Source organism: Nilaparvata lugens, chromosome 6 (genome assembly GCF_014356525.2).
Source record: "Nilaparvata lugens isolate BPH chromosome 6, ASM1435652v1, whole genome shotgun sequence".
In the NCBI taxonomy this organism is placed as follows: domain Eukaryota; kingdom Metazoa; phylum Arthropoda; class Insecta; order Hemiptera; family Delphacidae; genus Nilaparvata; species Nilaparvata lugens.
In genome coordinates, this window is record NC_052509.1 from 21992523 (window position 1) to 22017552 (window position 25030).

The following is a 25030-nucleotide window of genomic DNA, read 5'->3' on the forward strand; positions in this document are numbered from 1 at the left end:
GACCAATTTCACTTCTATCAACTTTCAGCAAAATCTTCGAGAAAATACTCTACAACCGTTTTGTTAATGTTTTCTCAAAAGAGAATATATTCAACAAACTTCAATTTGGGTTTAGAAGGGGCTTATCCACAATAAAATGTATTGCATTATTATTTTTTTTTTTATTGTTAATACTATAGCTATCTAGTCTAGAGACTAATGAGCTAATTTTTTCTATCCTAACATACTACTTTAAAATGTTAACAGCGAATATCTCATTAGATATTCTTACTGATATTGATTGTTTAATTAATATGTACACTTATGACTGTACTATAGAAGCTAGATTCACTCAATCACTGCTCTGCTCTTTCACTGGACACTAATTGAACAAGCACTACACTAGCTCATACGGTTTTCTCCTTTTGAGCCTCCGCACCAACCCTCCATTGTCTAGCAGCTGGATCGCCTCAACGTTGTCGTGTTGGTGCAGTCGCCCCTCGTGCCTCTCCGCATGCCTCTGGATCTCGGTGGACACCAGGTCGACGTGCAGGTCTCTATGAAGATCGCTGTTCCTGACATACCAAGGAGCATCCACAATGTTCCTCAGCACCTTGTTCTGGAACCGTTGTATTACATTGATGTTGCTGTCTTTGGTACACCCCCAAAGTTGTATACCATATGTCCATAATGGCTTTAGTATCTGTTTGTACAGAAGTACTTTGTTTTGGATTTGTAAGTTGGAGTTTTTACCGATCAGCCAATACAGCTTCTTATATTTGATTCCAAGTTCCTCTCTCTTCTTCTTGACATGGGCCTTCCAGCGAAGCTTTGCGTCCAAGGTCATACCTAGATACTTGGCATCATTGGCATATGGCACAACTTGGTTGTTAATTGTTATTGGTATTGGCAGGTCCTTCTTATTGGTGAAGTTGATGTGAATCGACTTTGCTTCATTTAGTTTCATCCTCCACTTTCTAGTCCAATCTTGAATTTTGTTGATGGATCTCTGTAGTTTTTCTGTTGCAATATGAATATTACTGTCTACTGATAATATGGCTGTATCGTCTGCAAATGTTGCTGTAGTATTCTCATCAAGGCTGGGAATATCGCTGGTATAGAGTAGGTAGAGAAATGGTCCTAGAACACTTCCTTGAGGAACTCCTGCTTTTATTTCCTTCAAATCAGAATATGAATTTTCATGCCTGACTCTAAAGTATCTGTCAGTCAGATAGGATTTTAATATATCTGTAAATTGCTTTGGTAGCACTTTTTTCAGTTTGAAAAGAAGACCTTCATGCCACACTTTATCAAAAGCTTGCCCTATATCAAGGAAAGCTGCTGAACAAACTTTTTTCTCTTCAAGGCTCTTCTCTATTACATTCACAATCCTATGCACTTGGTCTATTGTTGAGTGTTTCATTCTGAAGCCAAATTGGTGATTTGGAATTATGTGCTGTCTCTCAATTATTGGTGTTAGCCTACTCAGTAAAATCCTTTCAAACAACTTGGCAAGCACAAGTAGCAATGATATTGGCCTATATGATGATACTTCATGTGGCTCTTTACCTGGCTTGAGTAGCATTATAACTTCTGCTACTTTCCATATTCCTGGTACAAATTTGAGTCTGAAAGAGGCATTCAAAATGTGTGTTAATTTTACTATTGCTTTTCTTGGTAGGTGCTTGAGGACTAAGCCAGTTATCATTTCGAATCCAGGGGTCTTTTTGTTATTCAGATTTCTTATTTCTCTTTTCACCTCTTCTACTGTGACACACATTATTTCTTGATTTGGCTGTAAGATGTTCTCCTCTGCTTCTAAAGTGTCTTCTTCAGTTGTGTTGTTTGGTTTAAAAACGTTCACAAGATGATCTGCAAAGGTCTGTGCCTTTTCATCACTACTCCTTGCCCATTGTCTGTTCTGCTTCCTAAGAGGAGGAGATTGATGAATGGGTTTTTTTATTTTTTTAGCAGCCTTCCAGAGTGAGTAGTCTGTACTGCGTTCTGCTGTTAAGTTTATCAAGTAATTATTGATTGATTCATTCTTGATACATTGAATCTCTCTCCTTAGTTCTTGAGTTAGATTGTTTAAAACTCTTTTGTCTTGAGGGGAACGTGATTGCTGCCATCTCCTTCTTGCTCTTCGTTTTCCCACAATCATTTCTCTGATTTCCGCAGGGTAATTATTTCCAGTGGTTCTTCTTCTGAATTGTGGAGTATTACACCATGCTGCCTGTTGGATATCAGTAACAAACTTCTCTAACTCCCGATCAATCTGTTCTTCGTTTCTTAATGGCGAGTTCAACTCTATTCTTTCATCCAGCATCTTTTGGAAACCATCCCAATCCGTGTGGCTGTTGACTAGCGCAGGACAAGCATTTTCCTTCTGTAGAATTGAATCACTGAGAGTCAAAATGATGGGTGAGTGGTCCGAATTTAGATCGAAACTATCCTCTAAATGCAAATAATTTACTGATATATTCTTTGTCAGAAAAAAATCTATAAGATCTGGGATTTTCCTCGTATCGGTGGGCCAGTAGGTTGGTTTACCAGTTGAAAGAGCTTCGCACCTCATCTCTCTCATTGCTTCATAGAGCTGTCTTCCCTTGTGTGTTGTTAAGCGCGATCCCCAATGCACGTGCTTTGCATTGAAATCTCCACCAAGAATGAATTTGTCTCCTAACATATCAAGCAATGATAAATATTCATCTTTTCTGATGGAAAATCTGGGAGGACAGTAAATAGCTGCAACAACAAAATGATAATTGACTGCTTTCACTGCTACACCTGTCAATTGTATTCTATCACTTTCGAGTTTCACTTGTTCATGATGTTGTAGATTGTCTCTGATGATGATGGCACTCCCACCCCTTGCGACATTGCTGGGATGTAAAGCATGATAGATCCTATAGCCTTTGAATTTTATAAACGACTGCTTTGTAAAATGAGTCTCAGATATAAGACATATATCTATTTTTTCTATGTTTAGAACTGCTTCCAACTCCTGTTGCCGTTGTAACAATCCATTTGCGTTCCATTCTATTATTTTTAGTGAATGAATCATTTGAATTGCAGTAGTTTACTTTGTTCTAACTTCTGGAATTTAGACTGCAGTGAGGTGATTATTTGTTCTTGTCTATCCAGTTTTACCAAGATGAGCTGCAAAATATTATTGTTATCTCCTACTTCACTTTTTGGCTCTCCCAATTTGGGTCTATTTTCTTTTGAGACAATCTGGGCGAAAGTTAATTTCTTAACCGCGCTTTCATTGTTTGGTTTGTGGGTTTGTGTATTTTCTGTGATTTTTGGTGGAATATTCTTCACTGTGTTCTTCCGTAAATCAGGAATATTTTTTGTTTTATTTGAGTTTCTAATCTTTTGCAATTCGATTGCATTATTAATGCAATTGCTGAGTTCACCCAAAAGATTTACGAGTGCCTTGACCAAAATAAACCTATTTCAGGTACTTTCATTGACCTTTCAAAGGCTTTTGATTCAGTTGACCATTCTATAGTACTAACAAAACTAAAAATCTGGTGTGGCGCACTCACACAACTTTCCTTGCCGTTATGAAAATTGATCACCTGAAGCTAGTGTTCCCGCGCATCTCAAGTCTACTATTCAAAGATTTGAGCCAGCTGGTGACAGGGCAATAACGCTGGAGACACACGAGGTCTGCTATCTCTTCATAGTGAATCATTTAATAGAATCAACAGTTGCCAACAGTTTGCAATAATTGGATAATCACATTTTCTCGAATTTCGAGCTCATTTTTAATTTTAGGTGAAAATATTACTGAACAATAATTGTAGATATTCTCATGCTCAATCTTTTCCACTAAAAATTTTTTGTTTAAATTGTATCTGAAGCCTGATAATTGAGAATCTAAAATCAAACTTTGCATAGATGGGGCGGAGCTCCTGAAATTTTTACAGATATGGGACTTGTGACAGTTGATAGAGCTTATCGATGACTATTCTAGGTATAACTTTAATCAAAATCGTTGGAGCCGTTTTCGAGAAAATCGCGAAAAACCCTGTTTTTGACAACATTTTCGCCATTTTAGCCGCCATCTTGAATCGCATTTGATCGAAATTGTTTGTGTCGGATCCTTATAGTGTAAGGACCTTAAGTTCCAAATTTCAAGTCATTCCGTTAATTGGGAGATGAGATATCGTGTACACAGACGCACATACACACACACACACACACACACACACACACACACACACATACACACACACAGACCAATACCCAAAAACCACTTTTTTGGACTCAGAGGATCTTGAAACGTATAGAAATTTAGAAATTGGGGTACCTTATTTTTTCGGAAAGCAATACTTTCCTTACCTATGGTAATAGGGCAAGGAAAGTAACAAAACATGGTATTAGAGGTCTAGCATTGAAACTTATGGAGACATATCTTTCAAACAGGCTGCAATGTACAGAAATTGACTTAGAGGTTCAAAATGCAAGTACGAAAGTCAGATCAAATTTGAAAATTGTAAGAAAGGGTGTAACCCAGGGATCTATTCTTGGACCCCTCCTTTTTTTAATCTATGTAAATGATATGCCTAAAATATTGAACAGCCTAATAGTATCATATGCAGATGATACATCTCTGCTAACATGGGACAGTTGTACTGCACAGTTGGAGACATCAAATAGACAGGCTCTTGCAGAAATAACAAAATACTCCAACTCCATTGCTTCAACTGTCAACCCTGAAAAAACCAATGTTGTGCTCTTTGACGCTTGCAAGCAATTTTCACTGGATCCAAACTGCTCTTGTATATATGAACCACTGGAAGTAAGGAAAAATGTGAATTTTCTTGGTATTCACATTGATGAAAAACTGACCTGGGAAGAGCATATCAATAGCATTACAAATGAAATAAATAGAAATTCCTACATTCTTAAAAGGCTATCCAAATATTTAACTGAAGATAGGCTTCTTCTGGTTTATTATGGAATCGTGTACTCTCATCTAGCCTATAGTATAGAGATATGGGGAGGAGCTGCCAATAAATACATGAATAGATTTTTTCTCGTTCAAAAAAGAATATTGAGATATATTTTCGGACTAGGATATAGAGACTCTTGTAGAACTACATTTCAAAACTATAAAATATTGACAGTTTATGCTCTCTACATATATAAAACCATCATCTTCTTCCACAAAAATTCACATAAATTGACTGCTTCAAGTGACATACATAGCAAGAACACTAGAAACTCTAAATTTTATCACAGGATAAGGGTAAATAAGAAAATAACAGAGAATGATCCATTTATTAAAGGGGTCATATTTTTCAATAAATTGCCAGAGCATATCAAATCCCTGAAAGGCAACCAATTAAAATCTCAATTAAGAAAGATCTTGGGAGACAGGCCGATATATAGTATTAGTGACTACTAATATTAATAATATTACTATATGATATTGTATATTATATAATATTACTATATTACAGTAATATATTCTTTACATTCATTCAATTTATAGATTCTCTGTTTAACTCTCTTTTTCTTTGTACTGTATAGTGTATATGTTTATTTTAAAAAAATGTTAGAGATTAGGAAAACTGACGGTTTCAATCTTGTAATCTTGCTTGATATGGAAATAAACTGATTATTATTTTCAATTCAATTTATTAATGAAAAATAAAATTATCTTCATTCTTGCATAACACAATAGAACATATCCCTTTCACATGATTCAATTGCTATTTACATACCGTACAAACTGAGATTATTTTCTTCTATGTACAAGCTTCTATGATTGTTGTTGGTTTGAAGGAAATTGAAGAAAAATTGAATTAAAAAAGTATAAATTGAATTGAAGAAAAAGTAACATCTTTCTAAAAAAGTTTAAGTTATAAGTATTTTCATTTTTTTCCTTCAACTTATAAATTCAAATCTAGAATCTGCTAATTATTTATTATATCTATAATATGTTTCTACCTACCAGAATCAGAGCTCCTTCTCACTGATCCATTGATTTTGGGCGGAGTGACCATAACAGTGCTACTAAGTTCTGGTGCGTCACTACCATTTTCCATTGGGTCATCAGTGGTCTCATAGGTGTGCGATTCTTGATTGTTCGGTTTTTGTTTTCCACGGCCTGAAATATAATTGACACAATACATTACCAATTACGTAAAATATCACTTAAGAACTAGTACTGATACTTTCCAAAGTAACAATAAAACTAATTCAAATTGCGTTGTAATTGTAATACAATAAATCGTTAACTGTGAATCTGAGAGCTCAAGAGAAAATGTATAATCATGATCCATTGTTTCATAAATCTAGATCCAATCTGGGCATCTTCAATAGCAGGCACTCAGACGTTAGACGAATACGCTTTCAAAGTCACAATCCATGTTATCTGAATGCTGTTATTTTTATGTTTTATTCACTGAAAGCAAACTAACACCCTACTTTAATCCTTGAAGAGAAATAGTACTTTACTACTCTTTTTCAAAGAGTAGAATGTGAATTATGTAGTGGGTGGAAAAATATATTAATTTGAACCATCACCTTGACCTGTCTCAAGTCTCTTTCTTCAACAATGTTTTCTAAATGAACCGAAGCTTACAATATAATTAATATTATACAAGTCTGTGTCTCTCCAACAGATGCAGCTACACGACGAGTATGAGGTGGCGTTATTCAAATCGGTACTTATTTTGAAAATACACCTCGTATATAGTGATATCGGTCATGCCTTATGAAGGATAAGGGAGTTGGTCAATCGTATTGTCTAATGAACTCAATCTGTATAGTAATGAATCAAAGAATATGTGTACTCGACGACTCGAGCCTCAAGTCAAAAGTAGGAGCTCGCTGTTATTTATAAGGACTGGTGACAGCATGAAGTGAATTACCTTTCCTATGACAGGGTGTACTGTCGCCGCCTTTGTCTCTGTCCATTTGTCCGAGGTTGGCGAAAGGTCGATTTGTGCCAGTGCTGGGAGACACCATCGGATACTTTTCTTGCATCGCTTCTTTCTGCAGTCTGTGCAGACGCTCCAGCATTAGAGGGACCAGTTTGCCGTTCTGTTCCCTACAGTCAAAACATATACAATCAAAAATCATAACTCTAAAAATGTCTAGTGAGATTCACTTTCAACTGTCAGTATTGCTTCAAAAGGAATTATTAATGTTAGTTATAAGGAGTGCTGAATGTTGGAAGTTGATCTCAGTATATTTCAATTTTATGAAGTTTTGAAGTTTTATTCTCAATAAGCACAATACAAGGAAATGTAAAATACATGCATATCAAAAACAAACAAACAAGATTATTATATACAAAATCTTATAATATGAGATATTTTAATATTATAATGCAACTTATTACTTATTGAGAAAAATACAATCCAGCACGTAAGATGCAACTTACGGACCGCTGGAGGGAGTCTAACACACTATTTTACTAAAGCAATAGAATGGACTGAAAAAAAAAGAAAAAAGAGAGATAAAAAAAACATTTATGGGCTGTAATCAAAATAGGATATTAGTATTTAATTATTAAAGAGATGATGCTAATTAGAGAAAGCAAAAGAAAATCATTAAAAATAGAGATTCAAATTGTGTGAAAAGATTAATTTATTGATTTATGTTGCAAAAAAAACGGTAAGAAGAGCAGGGAAAATACAAAAAAATAAAGAGGAGAAAAAATAAAAAGAAAAGCAAGATAACAGAATGCAAAGTTAACAGAATGGAAAGAAAAATAGACGGATTAAACAATAATTATGAACAAAAACTCTAGAGCTTCGGGAGTGAGTGACAAAAGCCAAATTTTAATTAATCTCTTAATCTTATTTCCACAATTACATGCAGCAATGGCATTCTTGACCTCAAGCGGCAAAGCATTATAAAATCTAGGTGCCAGGAAAATGAACGTTTTACGAAAAAGAGTGCAATTGGGTTTAGGACATCTGACTTGGGAAGCCGCAGTCCGCCTGGTCTGTCGAAGTGCGGTAACAGGCTGACAGTAATCAATTGTCACACCTCTATTTCCACTTATATTGAAGAACAATGACAAAACCTTGAATACATATAGGAACCTAACAGGCAAAATTCTAAGATGACAGAACAGTGGAAATGTATGATCATCAAACCTACTGCCCGTTATCAATCTTATAAAAGCTTTTTGAAGTTTAATAATTGGATCCTGGTTAGCGTAATAGGAGCTTCCCCAACATGTGATTCCATATTCAATTTTGGAATGTACAAATGAAAAATAAAGTTCCTTCATTACATTAAAATCGCACAAATATTTAATGCGATGGAAAATCATCAAATAGAACCTTAAAGACTTCTTTAGAGTTTCAATTTGTTGCCTCCAATTCAGATTTTCATCCAGTGAAAGACCCAAATATTTGATAGTCTTTGCTGGACTGATACTGGGACAGTCACAGCTAGAATAGGAACAAACCGGAGAGTGAAAGCGCAGTGGAGCAGGCAAGTCAGCACTTCCAGAGAGACTGAACATCATATAATTAGTTTTGGCTACATTAATTTTAAGTTTGTTACATGTAAACCATAGAGATATTTTGTTCAAGTCAGACTGCATTTTCTGATGTAAATCTTGAAGGTTATTACTTTTATATGAAAGAGCAGTGTCGTCCGCAAAAGCAGTTATCCGTCCATTCAATTCACCATTATACAAATCATTTACAAAAATTAAGAAGAGAATAGGGCCAAGAACCGAACCTTGCGGCACACCACAAGTTATGGGTAATACTTCACTTGCAACGTTTCTGATCCTTACATACTGTTTCCTATCCTGTAGGAAGGACTTAAACCAATCTAGTGGAATTCCCCTTACACCAGCACTCTCCAGCTTGCGGAACAGCAGACTATGATTAACTGTATCGAATGCTTTACTAATATCCAGGAAGATTCCCGCTGTTTTGCCACTACAGCCACTGTTTAATCCTGAATAGACATATTCCAAAAGATGCTGTAAGGCAATTTCTGTACAAAGATTTTCCCTGAAACCGAACTGGCAGGCCGAAAAAAAGTTGCAGCTATTGAGGAATGAAAGTAATTTAGTTTTTATAATTTTTTCAAATAGTTTTGACATGACTGGTAATAATGAGATGGGTCTGTAGTTTTCTTTACTGAGTTTATTTCCTTTTTTGAAGATGGGAACAACAGTAGCCGACTTCAGTATTTCAGGAAAACAACCAGATACCAACGACAAGTTAAACAAATATAAAAGAACTGAAGAAATAGAAGAAAAGTTATCTTTAAGGATTCTAGCAGTCACAACATCGACACCCGAACTTTTACGAGTAGAAAGAGAGTCAACAAATGTTTTGAGTTCAACAAGTGTAACAGGGCTGAAAAAAATAGATTTATGGCTAGTTTTAATTCTGAAGGACTCTGAAGATTGTGCCTGAATATGGGTGGGTAAAGCAGGAAAAGAATCAGAAAGATTCTTAGGCATTTCAATAAAGTATTTATTCATTACGTCAGAAACTAGGCGGTTGTCATCAATTAAAATACCATTCTCCTGCAACACAATATCCGTATCTTTATTATTGTCTTTTACTGGCAAAAGTGTTTTTATTGTTTTCCATTTTTCTCGGGGGTTATGTTTTTGAATGAATAACTGTGAAGAGTAAAATAGAAGTTTGGCCTCTTTCACCCATACTTTTATTTTATCTTTCATATTTACGAATTTTCTTTTGAGGATCAAATTGTTTGGATCATTTTTATGCATCTTATGCAATTTGTCTCTTACATAAATGGCATTGGACAAACCAGGAGTCATCCAGGGCTTTAACATTTTTATGTTCTGTTTGTATTTAATATTTTTTTGTGATTCTACAATGCAGTTATTTAAGATTTGATAAAAAATATCAAATGCTTTGTTAGTTTCGGGTTCTTCAAAAACAGGTTCCCAATTTTCATATTTTAATAAGGTACTCAAACGCTTGTGGTCCAATTTTTTAAATTCAGACTGCTGAATCCTTCTCTTTTCAATAACTATAGGCAAAATAGACACCTTGGAATAACTGATCATTCAATGATAATTCTAGAACTGGAAGTAGGAAGGAGTTGTAATAGGAAAGATTCAAGTAATAAAAGTAACTTGGTGATAAACTTCAATGAATTGGAAGCCGAATTACAGAGGCTGCAATGGGAGAGAGTTTTAGATAAGAGTTCTGTTTCAGCTGCTTTCGATTTATTCATCAGCCAGTTATCAGATCTGATAGAAAAATGTAAATATAGTAAATCTAGAAATAGTTCCAATGCACTACCTGATAAATTAACTCCATGGATTTCAGATTATTTATTTAGAGGTATTGATAGGAGAAAAAATTGTACAAATTGATGATTTCAAGACCATATGATGTAAATCTTAAAGAGTATTACAAATCATTCAGAAACAGGTTGAAATCTGATTTGAGGAAAGCTAAGGAAGAGTACTACATGAATGAATTTGATAATTGTTCTGGTAATGTGAGGAATCAATGGAGAATAGTAAATAGATTGATAGGAGAACGAGAACCCAAGGTAGAAGTTACTAGCTTAGTAGTAAATTCGCATACTGTCACTGACAAAGAACATATTGCTAAAGAATTCAATTCATTTTTTATTAACATTTCTCAACAGTTACGAAATTCAGTTATTTTTACAGAAGATCACGAAGAAATAGATTCCCGCTTCACTTGTAAAGATATGCCACATTCATTATTCTTATTTCCGACTGACGAAACAGAAGTTTTAAAAATAATAGCTGATCTAAAAAGCAATAAAGCCCCTGGAATTGACAACATTAATAGTTATATTGTAAAGAAAATTGCCATTCATATTGCTGGAGTTCTGAGTGAACTTTTCAATTGGAGCATGAAGACTGGTGAATTTCCTGAATGTTTGAAGATTGCAATTGTGATCCCAATCTTCAAGCATGGTAACAGAGAAGAATTGAATTGTTACCGCCCAATATCGCTGTTGCCTGTTTTTGCCAAGATTTTCGAAAAGATAATAAAAATACGATTAATAAGTTTTCTCAAAAGATTTGATTATTTTAGTAAAAATCATTTGGTTTTAGAGAGGGCCTGAGTACCGAAGATGGTCTGGTTACATTTCTTGAGGATATTTATAATAGTATCAATGAAGGTAAAAAATGTTCAGCCCTGTATGTAGATATCACTAAAGCATTCGATACAGTAGACCACTCAATATTATTGATAAAGTTGCATGCAGCAGGAGTACGAGGTTTACCTTATAAATGGTTTGAAAGTTATCTCACAAACAGAAAGCAGTGTGTAAGAATTGGTGGATGTTATAGTAATTTTGAAAACATTGTATATGGAGTGCCCCAGGGTTCTGTATTAGGGCCTATTCTATTTCTTGTGTATATCAATGACCTATGTAATGCTAAACTAGATGGGAAATTGACTGCTTTTGCAGATGATACAGCACTTACATATACAGGAACTGATTGCGATGCATTATATGTGAAAATGAGTGCCGACTTGAGAGTCTTAAACTACTGGTTTAGTAAGAATTACATGGTAATGAGTGAAAAAACTAAATATATGATTTTCAACCTAAGAGGAGATCTATTCTTTAATACACCATTGTCGTATCACCGTTACTCATGCGCTGCTATAGATAACTGCAACTGCCTGAAAATTGAGACTGTGAGCAATATTAAATACCTTGGTCTAGTTATTGACTCAAATCTATCTTGGAAGAAACATGTAGCTAAATTAAAAAAAGAGTTCTGTAGAGGGATTAGGAGTTTTTACATGTTGAGAGAGCTGTGCCCCACTGGTGTGATGATAAATGCTTATCATGCTCTCATTAGTTCCAGGATGAGTTATGGGCTCGTATTATGGGGTGGGACTTATGTCTCAACACTTTATCCCATCATAATTTTTCAAAAGTCCTTCATTCGTATTATAACCAGAACACCTAGAACTGATCATTCATGGCCGATATTTGTTCATCTCAAGATACTTCCAATAAGAAATCTTTATGTTTATAAAGTATTGAAGCTTTTTTTTCTTAGGAGTTTGAATGAAAATCTCATTAGAGATGTGAGATATAACTTTAGACGGTTTATGGTTCAGGTTCCACATTCGAATTTAACGATATTCTAACATTCATATTATTTTAATGGTCCTAGATTGTTCAATCTAGTGTCGCAATATCTAAATTGCCAGGAACTTTCACATTCATTTCTGAAATGTTTGAAAAACTACCTGCTCAGTGTTAATGACTGTGAATCATTTCTGAGAATTGTAAGATGATATTCTTAAATAAGAAATTCCATTATTTATTATTATTAAATCATGAATAATAATCTAATTAACATATCCTTTCTTAGAGTATGCATTTTGCATTGTAAATCTTTTATTTTTTGGTTTTATCTCTGTATGCCTTTTATTTTTCATAATGTAATTACTTCATCCTTGTTTTCATGTGATGGGCTACCGTAGCAGAAAAAAATGTATTTTCTTTTAAGTTATAATTTATTATGCCAAGTTTATTTATAGAGCGGAGCAGCCTACTCCTCTGAGTATTTTTAGTTGTTTATTAGGAGTAGTACACCCCAATCGGGCTTATGCCTAGGGGTGTCCACTTTTATTTCACATTTTTTATATCTTTCTTTTTATTCTGTATTATGTTTGTTTGTGAAATAAATGAATTGATTGATTGATTGATTGATTGATTGAAAATACAAGCCACCGCCCGGTGATCCGTGATTAGGGTTTCAATGACAGCAACTTTGTCAATGACAAAAAGATTTGAACGATATGATAAGTGGTCAATACAGGTTGAAGATGACCCCACTACCCTCGTCCCTATATCTATTAACTGCTGCATACCATTTCCATTGAGACAATTTAGATACGAATCACTATAAACATCCGAAACACTAACATTTAGGTTAACATCCCCTAGACAATATAAATCTGAGCTCCTGGTGGTAGCCAAGAATCTATCAAAACTGGCAATAAATGTATGCCGATCACCTAGGTGAAATCTGTACAAACCTAACACATTAAATAAATAATTCTTGTATTTACAAAAAAGTAACAGTGAGTCACAGTCAGCAATGCAACAATCCTTTTTAGTGGCAGTAATAGAAGAATGAACAAAGATCACAATACCGCCCGCCCTCGTCACAGAACCAGCAGCAGCAAAGCTTTCATATCCGACAATATTATATAAATTTAATTCATTCATATCCTGCAACCAGGCTTCACTTATTGATTTATTCATCTACTATTTCAAAATAGTGCAGTTATTTTAAGGTTGACAACAAGTAATGCTTTTGCATGTTTATATAAATATAAATTACACATTTCAAGGCTTCATGAACGAATTAAATTACGAGTGATCACTTCTACAATTATTGAAAAGTTTGCTAACACCTTGAATATCACTAGACTAGATTATGAACAATGCCAAGAAGACATAATATTATGACAGTATTAAACTTGTTGCAAAAGAAGCTTGATAATAGGAGTTTTCTTGATTTGTATGAATGCAAGTATCGTTAAAATATTAATCATAACTTACTGATAATTTATATTCTCTCTTGTTGCCAAAGAAGCTTGATAATAGGAGTTTTCTTGATTTGTATGAATGCAAGTATCGTTAAAATATTAATCATAACTTACTGATAATTTATATTCTCTCTATATTTTATTCTCTTATTCTGTAAAACGTTTTACCATTAAAAAATAAGGGATACATTTATTCACAGTATAGTTTATTCTTTCATTATGGCCGCTTATTCTAGCCAGGAATTTTATAATCTTCCTTACTTCACTATTTCATGTGTTTATATTTAAATTTTGGAAAAGTATAATGGAGTCTGCCAAACTTAGCGTCTTTTCCAGTCTAAAAAAGTTAATACTTTTTGCTGATAAGTGATTTTGTCTTTATCTTTGTTTTGTAACTTGAATAGCTATGATTAATGTAGGAGACCATACATTGATTCATGCAAGCACAGTGTTTGTTGTATCGTATTTCAATTCAATCACAAATAAGACTATATGAGTATCTTTCCCAGCAAAAATTAAACGTTTATCTCAAAAACAATCTTCGAGTACATAGGTGGTGGAAATTTGTCACCAATACGAATAATAAATAGTGTAAGCCTACTTACAAACAAAGAAATAAATAAGGAGGTAGGATGGTATAAATGTGTGTTCAATTATTACAGTGAGGAATTTAAAAAAATAGGAAAGTTGCAATATATTAAAAAAGTGAGCACTATTATAAATCATCATATTATATTACCTGAATGCAGCAGCAATATCTTGGACTTCCATGGCTGCAGCGAGTAGCCCTGTGGCGTAAGTCTGGAGGGGCTCGGAAGAGCTTGTAGCCCATGAGTATAGCCGATTCACCAAGGCATCATTTGTGGGCTAAAAGTAGGATAATTAGTAAATGCATTTGAATAACGAATTTCTCCAATACATAAATGCATACAAAGTAAAAATTAAAAGATGTGAGTCTAGTCCAGGATTGTAATTTAAATTACTAAAACATTACAAAAATTACCAGACCATGAAAAATAGCAGTTCTATGTATTGTTGTTAAAACGACAATTTTCGAGTATTATATTTATTGTAGGAGCTTACCGTTTCAAATACAGCAGATGTTTCAAGACCAGGCATTATGTCCAATATTAGCCTGCAAGCTGCAACATTCAACTTCCTAACATCCCTCTCATTTAGGCCAAGTCGTGTCCAGTAGTTGTCACGCAGATAATCATTAACAAGCTGGAAAAATGTTATTCTATTAGAACAGAAAGAAGCTAAATAATACTGAAATACCTGGCATTATCAGATACACAATAAATTATTTGAGAAAACAAAAATAACGATTATTTCTATTATAAATAATTATACAGGATGGGTAAAAAGTTTGAGAACGGCTTAATATTTCATACACAAAGGTAATTTGAGGTATCTTCAGTAAGGTATCTTCTAAACGGTTTGATATATCGATGTGCGGTTTTCGCCATTCATTTTTTCTTGAAATTTTGTATCGAAATCATGTATTGCATGACAACCTTCCTGTTTAAAAAATAAAGTAGCATTCAACATGGCGAACCAGATTTTCAAAGTCATAGTAAAGTAGTATTTTCAATTTGAGTAGGATCCCCAATCACATCCATCATCAAACGACCTTTGTGTATGAGATATTAAGCCGTTCTCGGACTTTTCACCCACCCTGTATGAATAAATTATAAAAGAATAACTGTTTGATTTTTAGGTCCAAAATGTTTCTTCAAAATTTGAACTCTTTTGATAATTGTTTGTAAATGTTTTAATTTTAAAAGTATTTTGAAATTTGAAATCTGTTTTTTGGATTGTAAATTGGAGTGAAACTTGAAAATGTGAAAGTGACGTATAACCTAGCTACAATTTGGACTGTTTTTTTAGTCACTACAGTTGGAAGGTTTTAGCCTGTGATACTTTTCTAGAAGTTGTATAAAACAAATTTTACTACAAGAGAAGTAGAATTTGTTCAAATTACAATAAGTTCACAATATACAAGACTTTGATATTTTCACATTTGTCAATAAATCATAATATAATTAGATAATAGCTATTATCTCAATTAGGAGGAAAAATAGTTGCTAGGTTATTCACGTTAATCAATTAGCTTGTCATTAGTCTGTAAATAGCTAACTTACATTAAAATATTGCTGATATCAATATATGTCAATATAATTTCTCTGCTAATTCAAGAGGAAAATAAATTATTTAATTTAGTCATGTATATTATTTGAATTCGCGATTCATTTTGGATTGGGGATCTATAAACATTATCAAAGTTTGATTATATTTCTTGCACGGAATGGAATTAGAATCGAAGTGAACCTAACTTATTTACTGACTAGCAGGTAACCCGTGCTTTGCAATTGGAAGAATGTTGTGTTGTATAATGCAATTCCCCCATGTTTAGGAAACATGAAAAATTTAATAATTATTTGTCAGAAATAATTGAATAGTCATCAGAGTTGAAGATTCTCAGACAAAAAATAAAAGTTTTAATAACGCTAAGAAGTTACTTGGAGAAAGCTTTATTTGATTTGACTTTTATTGTTGCGTAAACTTCCAATCACAGTTCATTTATTAATAGCAATGAAAATAAGCCTATATCAATCCTCGATAAATTCAAAATCTTTATGCAGAATTTCAAGTTAATCAGTTTAGCAGTTCATAGTGATGTATGTAGGCCTAGGCCTATGTGTAGATTGAGTGAATAAAAACACTTCACTTATATGGGCTACTTTATTCAAATTATTAAAAACAATATAAAAACTTGTAGTACCCTTTTATTAAAACATTTTAACGACTAGTTTTGACCATTCACTATTTTCAAGTTAAAATGTAAAAATAAACAAGTTGATACTAGATACTTGTTTATTTTTACATAATAGCCAATGGTCGAAACTAGTCGTTAAAATGTTTTAAAGTGTTTTAATAAAAGGGTACAAGTTTTTATATTGTTTTTATTAATTGAGTGAATGTATGTGTATAAGGCAATTTTTTTTCTTCATAATATTATAAATGAACACTCACGCAAAGTGAAAACTTGACGAACAGAAATCTTGACGTACTGAAAAATGGTAAACTTGATAAACTGAAAGCTTTACGTACTGAAATCTTGAAGAAATGAAAATAGGTCTGTCACCATCCTCGGTAAATTATGAATCTTTTTGCAAAATCCAGTTCAATAGCCTAGTTCAGATGTGATGTGTCATTCGTGTATTTCCGATCCCGAACTTGTATAAGCCAATTCTTTACTTTAAAATATTATAGATTAAAGATAAAAAAGTGGTAGGATATTTCTGAATAAAACGAACAATAATTATATTTCTACTATAAAGATGATCATCTAGATTATCTTACCTTAGTCATGAAATTATCTTTTCTGAACAAGACTTTGAGCATCTGTCCCAAAGCACAGGTTGGATCAACTCTTGACGGATGCCTTTCGTCGAATGGATCTGGATCTTTTTTCATGTAATGTTCAGATTCTAGCTCAATTAACTCTGCCATTCTGCAAAGCATAACGAAATAATAGGAGTGATCCTCTACTTAAAATTATTACGAATGAACATATAGTTGAACAGCAGACTGAGTATACAAGACAATATTATGAGTTTGGCTTTACACAAAGTTTTTCAATAAAATAAATTTGAAATGTTGCTTAGTTCCCTGTTTAGTGGTAAATCAGGAGAATATTAAATTACATCTAGAATGAAAAATATGTCATCATCATCAATTAATAATTCAATAACGTAAATCGATACTTTTTATTTTACGATCATAGTAGTCCTAAATGATATTATTCTGTTGGCTAAAATTTAATAATGATGATGAATACCATAATAGTTATTTGTGCAACTAGTGCGCAGAGTGACAGTTTGCTGCACCGAAAGAAACGTTTACGCACGAGCCGTAGGCGAGTGCGGAATAATGGTTTTCCTACAGTTACCTTGAAAAGTGGCCATTCCTGCACTGATTACAGAACACAAAGAATCACTTTTCCGCTCTAGTGCGGGAAAAAATTTTTCTGCACTCCAGATTTGCAACATGGCAACACAAAATAGTTGGTGGGTTATATGGAGGATTAGTGCACGAAAACAAATTTAAGTTGGTAACAATGACTGTGGTTAGATTTAGATAAGAATCATTTCAACGGCTACCCTACATTTATGATAAAATCCCAATCTAGAAATCCAAAACAAGAATAATGTTCATCTAAATCATAATTAAATAATCATCTCATTTACGAATTATCATCATTTAATAAAAAATAATAGTTATTTTCTATTGATAATTATTATTTCAACTGCAAGCAATGAGAAAAGTAGCAAATATAAATTATAAAATTCGAATTTTGAGGTTAAATGATTACCGTTCAATATCCATGTCAATAAAATTAATAAAATAACATTAGAATATACTACAATAAAATATTTTCTGTTGTCTATGTTATTTTATAAATATTTTTCAGTTTACTTATGGTATTTTTCGGTAATTCTAGTTAATCACAATTCTAAATATCTGAATACTGTTTTTAGCTGGATGAAACGAAGTTAGGTACGATTCTTCCCGCTAGGTCGCGCACTTGTTGGTTCAGCCATTTTGCAGTCCAGCTGCTTGGAGTGTAGCCTATTTTGAATGCGAATTTTTTGTTTTATCTGTATTTTTTATGATTCTTAAATAAATAAAAATGAGAACTTTGGCTGAGAATTTTCAACTTCAATTGGATTATTAATTTTTAAATGAATTAAGGCTGTTATTAATAACAGCATCACACACACAAACATTCGATGGATTTCAGCCATCATTTTATCCATAATTACCCACTTTTCATATTCAATGGTAACTGTAGGAAAAATTTAATGTGAAATATGTGCGCAAAGTTCCTCTGCTGCACTCAAGAAGCCATTTGGCCCTCGCCTATGGCTCGGGTGTAAACGTTTCTTTTGGTGCAGCAAACTGTCACTGGTGGATTCACGGAGGATCAGCAGCCTTGATTGCAGGTTGATTAGTTTGTGCTTTCCTCCCCTTCCCCCTCTCCCAAAGAGGCAAGATAACCTCTCTCCCTCACCCCTCCTTCATCCTCCCCGTTTATCTTTCAACCCAGCACTTCAAGAAGCATGCTCGAGAAGTCAACAACGTTTCATTCCATTACTCCTGTTCCGTGGCGTTCGAGTTGAATGCAATTACCTCGTTCCATTTCATGATATATGTACAATATCATATAGGCCTACACATGAAGACAGGATATCACCAGTAACTTCTACACTCGAGATATACAGTCCACTTCCTCGCCAGTTCCAAGGTTAGTGCAAATTAATAGACTTTCTTTTGGGGCTGTCGACGTTTTCGTGAATTAAATCTTAACTGTACCCCAATCCATAGGTTTGGGGGACAGGACGGGATTACCACATGGTCCTACCAGGCCTGGGATATGTTCTATTTCCAAGAGATTTATTTTTCAATTTAAATTTCAATTCGTTAATAGTAGAGTTACTTGTTGATACATGCACTGATATCCATGTTAAATCCAGTTACAAAGTTCCTTTCCAAATCTCCTTGTTTATCTAATCAGTTACTTAGTTACAATGGCAAGCCCACAAGCCTTGCTTACTATTTGTGTGAAGAAGAAAGAAACTATGTTTAGCCGTGTTCAACAAGCTTATGACTTGTTGAAGGACATCAATGATCCTAAAATTCAATCTCAATTTTTGATAAGAAGCATATCTATTGAAAATACTGTGAAAGAATATTCTGCACTCTTAGATGAAATCAATGAATTATCTATTCAAGTTGAACCTACTAAAGAACCTGAATATCAATCACTTACCGTTATTGATAATTTATCCTGTGCAATAATAAATGCTCGTGATAAATTGAATCAAATTAAAAATGAGAAACCGAAGGAGAAAAGTGAACCCTCAACTTCAACCTCTCATTCTCCCCGTTTGAACATGATATTACCTCCAACTGAAATAAAACCATTTGATGGCTCTGATATTTCAGACTGGCCTAGATTCAAAAATATCTTTTCATCATTGATTGTGGATGATATAGTATATTTCGCACCTAGGGTCGAAAATGTACGTTTTCCGGCTCGAGATCGCGGTTTTCAAGTTCGAGACAAAGTCGAGAACTTGAAGCGTTCGAGAGCCGGAAAAACATTTTTGCCCGTGTTGCGAACGCTATTTTTCGCCACACCAAAAAAAACTTCCCAATATTTATAAGAAATTGAAAAATTAATAAAATTCAAACAGCCTATTTTGATAGTTTGAATCTTGGTTATGACAACTTTTACTGTCAATTAATTTCAATATTACTAATTAATAATTTACAATAGTGACCATATTTTTATACTATTAATATTTCGAATAATTGTTTGAATTTTTATAGCTCGCGCTTTGCGCCCGGTGCAATATCTCATGGATAGATGGATGAATAGTATTTTCATTACTATTTTGAAATAATGTGATGAAAAAATTAATATAATTGCATATTTCACAGTTTTGTCTCAAAATATATCTAAAAAGTTGATTGAAATTTAAATTATGGTAACTAATATAAAAAATAGCTAATAAAAGTCGAAATTCATCGACAAAAAAAAATGTCATTGACCGAGATTCGAACCTAGATCGTTATTCACTGAGCTTTGAGAGTTCTTTAGTATTACGCCTTTATGCTCTCGGCTATTGCGTATTGTTGAACGAAAAGGCCTGATTGATAACTCTTAGCATACACGTAATACTGTGAACTAGACTTCTAAAAAAGTTTACTTCACTCCTAAAAAGCGTACAATCTTTGACTATAGAAAGAAGGTTGTTCTTTCTATAGAAGAAGGTTCTTTCTATAGTCAAAGGTACAACAGATTTTGGCTCATGACTTATATTATTAAAATTATATTATTATCTGTTTCACAATAAAATTTTCACTCTGAATTAAGTCAGGTAACGTATGTAGGCTACTATAATATAGTGTATAGCGGCATATTAATTTGAAGCTGGTTTGCCGGCATTTTCACAACAAAATATTGCTCTGAAATCATAGAGAAAACATTCGAAGATTCATTCTTGAGTGGGCCTAATGTTTTCTCTATATGGTTCAATATTAAAGAAAAATTATCTAAAAGTTTTAATAATGAATTACGGAAAAATTACTAGGAATTTTTTAGTCAAGGCTGAGTTTCACCAGTAGGCTTACCTTAAACTTCAGATCTCTGCTGTATTTTCTTGTTATTATAGTTGATTGTATTGCATTAAGAAGTGGAATTCGATAATAAAAAAGGAACAATTATTACTCTACCTCACTTTTAAATATTGATACAATTATTGTACTTTGATTTCAAATTCGATTCTTCACTTTTAAATACTTGCGATAAGTACCTTTCTGACAATGGACAATGCAGCCATTGTATTCATTGTTTGATATCAAAATCAAATCAAATCAAATCAAATCAAATTTATTTATTTACCAATTCACTACAAATTCACAAAATAACACTTATCAACTAATATACATTGGTGTGGCTGGAAAAAGAAGCCTTGAGCTCCAGCCACGAGTTCGAAAATATTCTTTAAATTATTTGTACATTTGCCGTGATAATATTCTAAAATAGGCTACAAACTAAAAGATAGTAAACCAAAAACCAAAAATATGTATAAATAAAACAAAATCAATTCTTGAATCAAAAATCAACAAGCCCAATAATAGAAATAGGTAGGCTAATATAGAAATTATAATATAATAATAATAAAAAAATAATTCTTCTTTCAGGTAATCAAAAAAAAAACCAAGTTTAAATTGAGCGTGTTAAAAACAAGTTATAATTATAGTAATTTAGTTTTCGATTTTAAAAAAGTAATTCTCTTTTACCCAGGATCTTATTTTATTTAATTTATTACTTGTAATTTTATCCCTAATGAAATCGTCTGGTATTCTATTTATTAGCTTATCGCTCTGGAACTTGAATGATGATTGCTGGTTGTCAATGCAGTGAAATTTATACTGTAAGCACTTACACTTGCTGGTCTTAAATTGTAAGTGACATTGCGTTGAGTAAATAGATGTGTATTTTTATTTATGAATATAATTAAGTTTGTTATGTACGTTTGGCGAAGCGTTGGTAAGTTTATCTCATCAAATATTAGTCTGCTAGGATAGCGTCTTGGTCTTCCTAGCGCAGCCCTGATGATATGCTTTTGAATAGTAAAAAGGCTGCTCCCCATACTTCTATATTGTAGTGGAAGATTGAGTGAGCATATGCATTGTAAATTGTTCTGAGAATGTTCAAGTCTTTCAATTGATTAATTTTGTAAATATTGTAATCAAGTATTTTAATTTATAACAAAGATTTTGGATGTGAATGTCCCATTTAATATGCTGATCAATCGTAATTCCTAAATATTTCATTGACTTAACTCTTTCTATAGTTGAACAAGTACAGTTGGGAGTGTCGCAGTTATGATTATGTATTATTAGTTTTAAATGTTCTGAAGGTTGACCGCTTCTATTAGGCGAAAAAGTTATATATTTAGTTTTTATTGTATTTAATGTTAGAATATGACTTTTAACCACGACTTGACCACTGAGAGACCGCGATTTGCACAGTTGAATGTTTCATCCCAAGTTGAGCCAGAAAAGATTAAAGCAGTGTCATCGGCAAAAGATAGAGCAATACCATTCGGAATGCGTAGTTTCAATAAATCATTCACATAAATCAAAAACATAAGAGGCGATAGTACAGTGCCTTGTGGCAGACCATAATCTTTAATAATCTGGATATCAGTTTCCAAAATTTGGGTTCGATCCTTCAAATAGCTTGCGAATAGTTTTTTTGCTATCCCCCTTATTCCACTATTTTCCAACTTGTTTAACAAGATAGAATGTGGTATTGTATCGAACGCCTTCGCTAAGTCACAGAATACAGCAAGTGTTTTTTTATTACTATTGAAATTTTTGTCGATTATACTTGTCAAATGTAACACAGCATCCTTGGTAGATTTACCCTTTTGGAATCCATACTGGTTGCCCTCAATAAATTTATTTTTTTCAAGAAAATTCAACAGTTTTGCTTTTATAATTTTTTCCATGATTTTAGACAAGTTGCTGAGTAGACTAATAGGTCTATAATTTTGTGGATCATCAAGTTTATTGGATTTAGGAATCGGTTTTATTAAGGCTACTTTAATTTTCTGGGAAATATCCTAGTAGAAAGCATCTATTAACTATGAATTCAAGAGGACAAACAATATAGTTTGAAATTTTCTTTAGACATATGCTACTTATGCCATCCGCACCTGGAGAAGAGTTTGGTTTTAGCTCATGAATGTATTTATTTATTTCTGTAACATTGGTTGGCTTAGAAAAAAGCTATGTAAGGTTCTAGGTGAGATTGTTTCGGGAATTTCAATTATATTATTTTGAATTAGGTTTTTAGCATATTTCTGGCCTACTGTTGCAAAATGTTTATTTAGTACGACAGCTTCAATTCTAGCTTCAAATTCTTTAGTTTTGGTTTTGGTAATTTCTTTTATGCAATCCCAAGTTTTCTTAATATTACCTTTATAATTGAGAAACTTTTGATTATAGAAAGAAGGTTGTTCTTTCTATAGAAGAAGGTTCTTTCTATAGTCAAAGGTACAACAGATTTTGGCTCATGACTTATATTATTAAAATTAATATTATTATCTGTTTCACAATAAAATTTTCACTCTGAATTAAGTCAGGTAACGTATGTAGGCTACTATAATATAGTGTATAGCGGCATATTAATTTGAAGCCGGTTTGCCGGCATTTTCACAACAAAATATTGCTCTGAAATCATAGAGAAAACATTCGAAGATTCATTCTTGAGTGGGCCTAATGTTTTCTCTATATGGTTCAATATTAAAGAAAAATTATCTAAAAGTTTTAATAATGAATTACGGAAAAATTACTAGGAATTTTTTAGTCAAGGCTGAGTTTCACCAGTAGGCTTACCTTAAACTTCAGATCTCTGCTGTATTTTCTTGTTATTATAGTTGATTGTATTGCATTAAGAAGTGGAATTCGATAATAAAAAAGGAACAATTATTACTCTACCTCACTTTTAAATATTGATACAATTATTGTACTTTGATTTCAAATTCGATTCTTCACTTTTAAATACTTGCGATACGTACCTTTCTGACAATGGACAATGCAGCCATTGTATTCATTGTTTGATATCAAAAACACAATAATAAATATTAAATTATTAAACAGTAATTTATAAAATATATTATAGACATAATACCGCGATTCACGATACATAATTATATAGATTATTACAGTCGTTATGAGATTATCTCTCTATGATTTTTGTGAGATCGGACACGATCAGCTGTTATTCAAGGTCATTTTACAGCCCTAGGGCCGCAAAGTTTTACCGGCCTGGTCGGAAAACAATCACTTTCGGCCTCCATATGACGCACGTAAACCAGCTCATTACATCCAAGTGTGGCGAAAAATATTATTCTCCTGTTCATAAATCTCATATTTTGCATAATTTGTTGAAAGGCGAAGCAGCCAGAGTAGTAGGAAATCTTTTCAGATAAGTAGTGATTTTGATTTGGCATGGAAAACTCTATGCAAGCGTTATGAAAGTGATAGGGTGCTAGCTAACTACTACATAAATGAGATTTTGAAAACTAGTTCAATCAAATTTAAACCTTTGTTACAATCGCTTCAAGATTTTCTTGTTAAAGTAGGTGATAGTATTACCACTCTGAAATCGTTGAAAGTTCCTGATTTGGCTGATTATATCTTGTACTCATTAGCTATTCATCAATTAGACAAAATATCACGTGAATCGTTTGAGCTCGAGGTAGCTGATAAGAGCTTTCCTTCTTGTCAACAGTTGATTGATTTTGTGAATAAGAGTTAGATCTTATCAATTATCTGCATCTGATGTGCCGTCTGTTAATGAACAAAAATCTATCGAAAAGCCGAAAAATAAGTCATTTCAGAAAAAGGTTGTCTTATCTACTCAGGCTGATAACAGCGTTCGAAATAAAAGCAGCTCAGTTACTTGTGAATTAAATGATAGTGCTGAAACAAAATGCTCACTTTGCAACTCAATGAATCATTCGTTATTCAAATGTCCTGCTTTCTTGAAAAGAGATCCAAAAGCTAGGAATGAATTTATTAAATCATTGAAGGTCTGTTTCAATTGTTTCTCCAAATTTCACGCTGTAAACCAATGCAAGTCTAAATCGTTGTGTTATTGTGGCCATATGCATAATAAATTACTTCATTATCCTCATAGTAGTGATAATAGCCGTTCGAATTCTCCTGCTCGTTATCAGAAATCTACTTATAACAACTCTAAAGTTGCTTTGAAATTGAAATCCGTTGATTCGATTACTCAAACTGATAGTACTATGAATGTTGTTGAGAATTCAAATTCTTCTAAGCATTGTGGTATCACTGATAATGTTATTGATAAGTCATCAATTGTTAGTTTAATTCCTAAAACGAGTGTTGTTCTA

The 25030-nt window shown here is 33.1% G+C and overlaps 1 protein-coding gene across 1 annotated transcript in view; it reads right to left on the minus strand.

The window, feature by feature from the left end:
- The window catches only part of LOC111049932 (DDB1- and CUL4-associated factor 1), a 126411-nt gene that overhangs the window by 77781 nt on the left and 23600 nt on the right, over nucleotides 1-25030 (minus strand). Inside the window, exons 3-7 of the mRNA XM_039431389.1 lie at nucleotides 16887-17037; nucleotides 14604-14744; nucleotides 14260-14387; nucleotides 6870-7048; nucleotides 5948-6103 (exon numbers count right to left, since the gene is read on the minus strand). Of these exons, the coding sequence (XP_039287323.1) occupies nucleotides 5948-6103; nucleotides 6870-7048; nucleotides 14260-14387; nucleotides 14604-14744; nucleotides 16887-17037 (755 nt within the window). The remainder of the gene's footprint in view (nucleotides 1-5947; nucleotides 6104-6869; nucleotides 7049-14259; nucleotides 14388-14603; nucleotides 14745-16886; nucleotides 17038-25030) is intronic.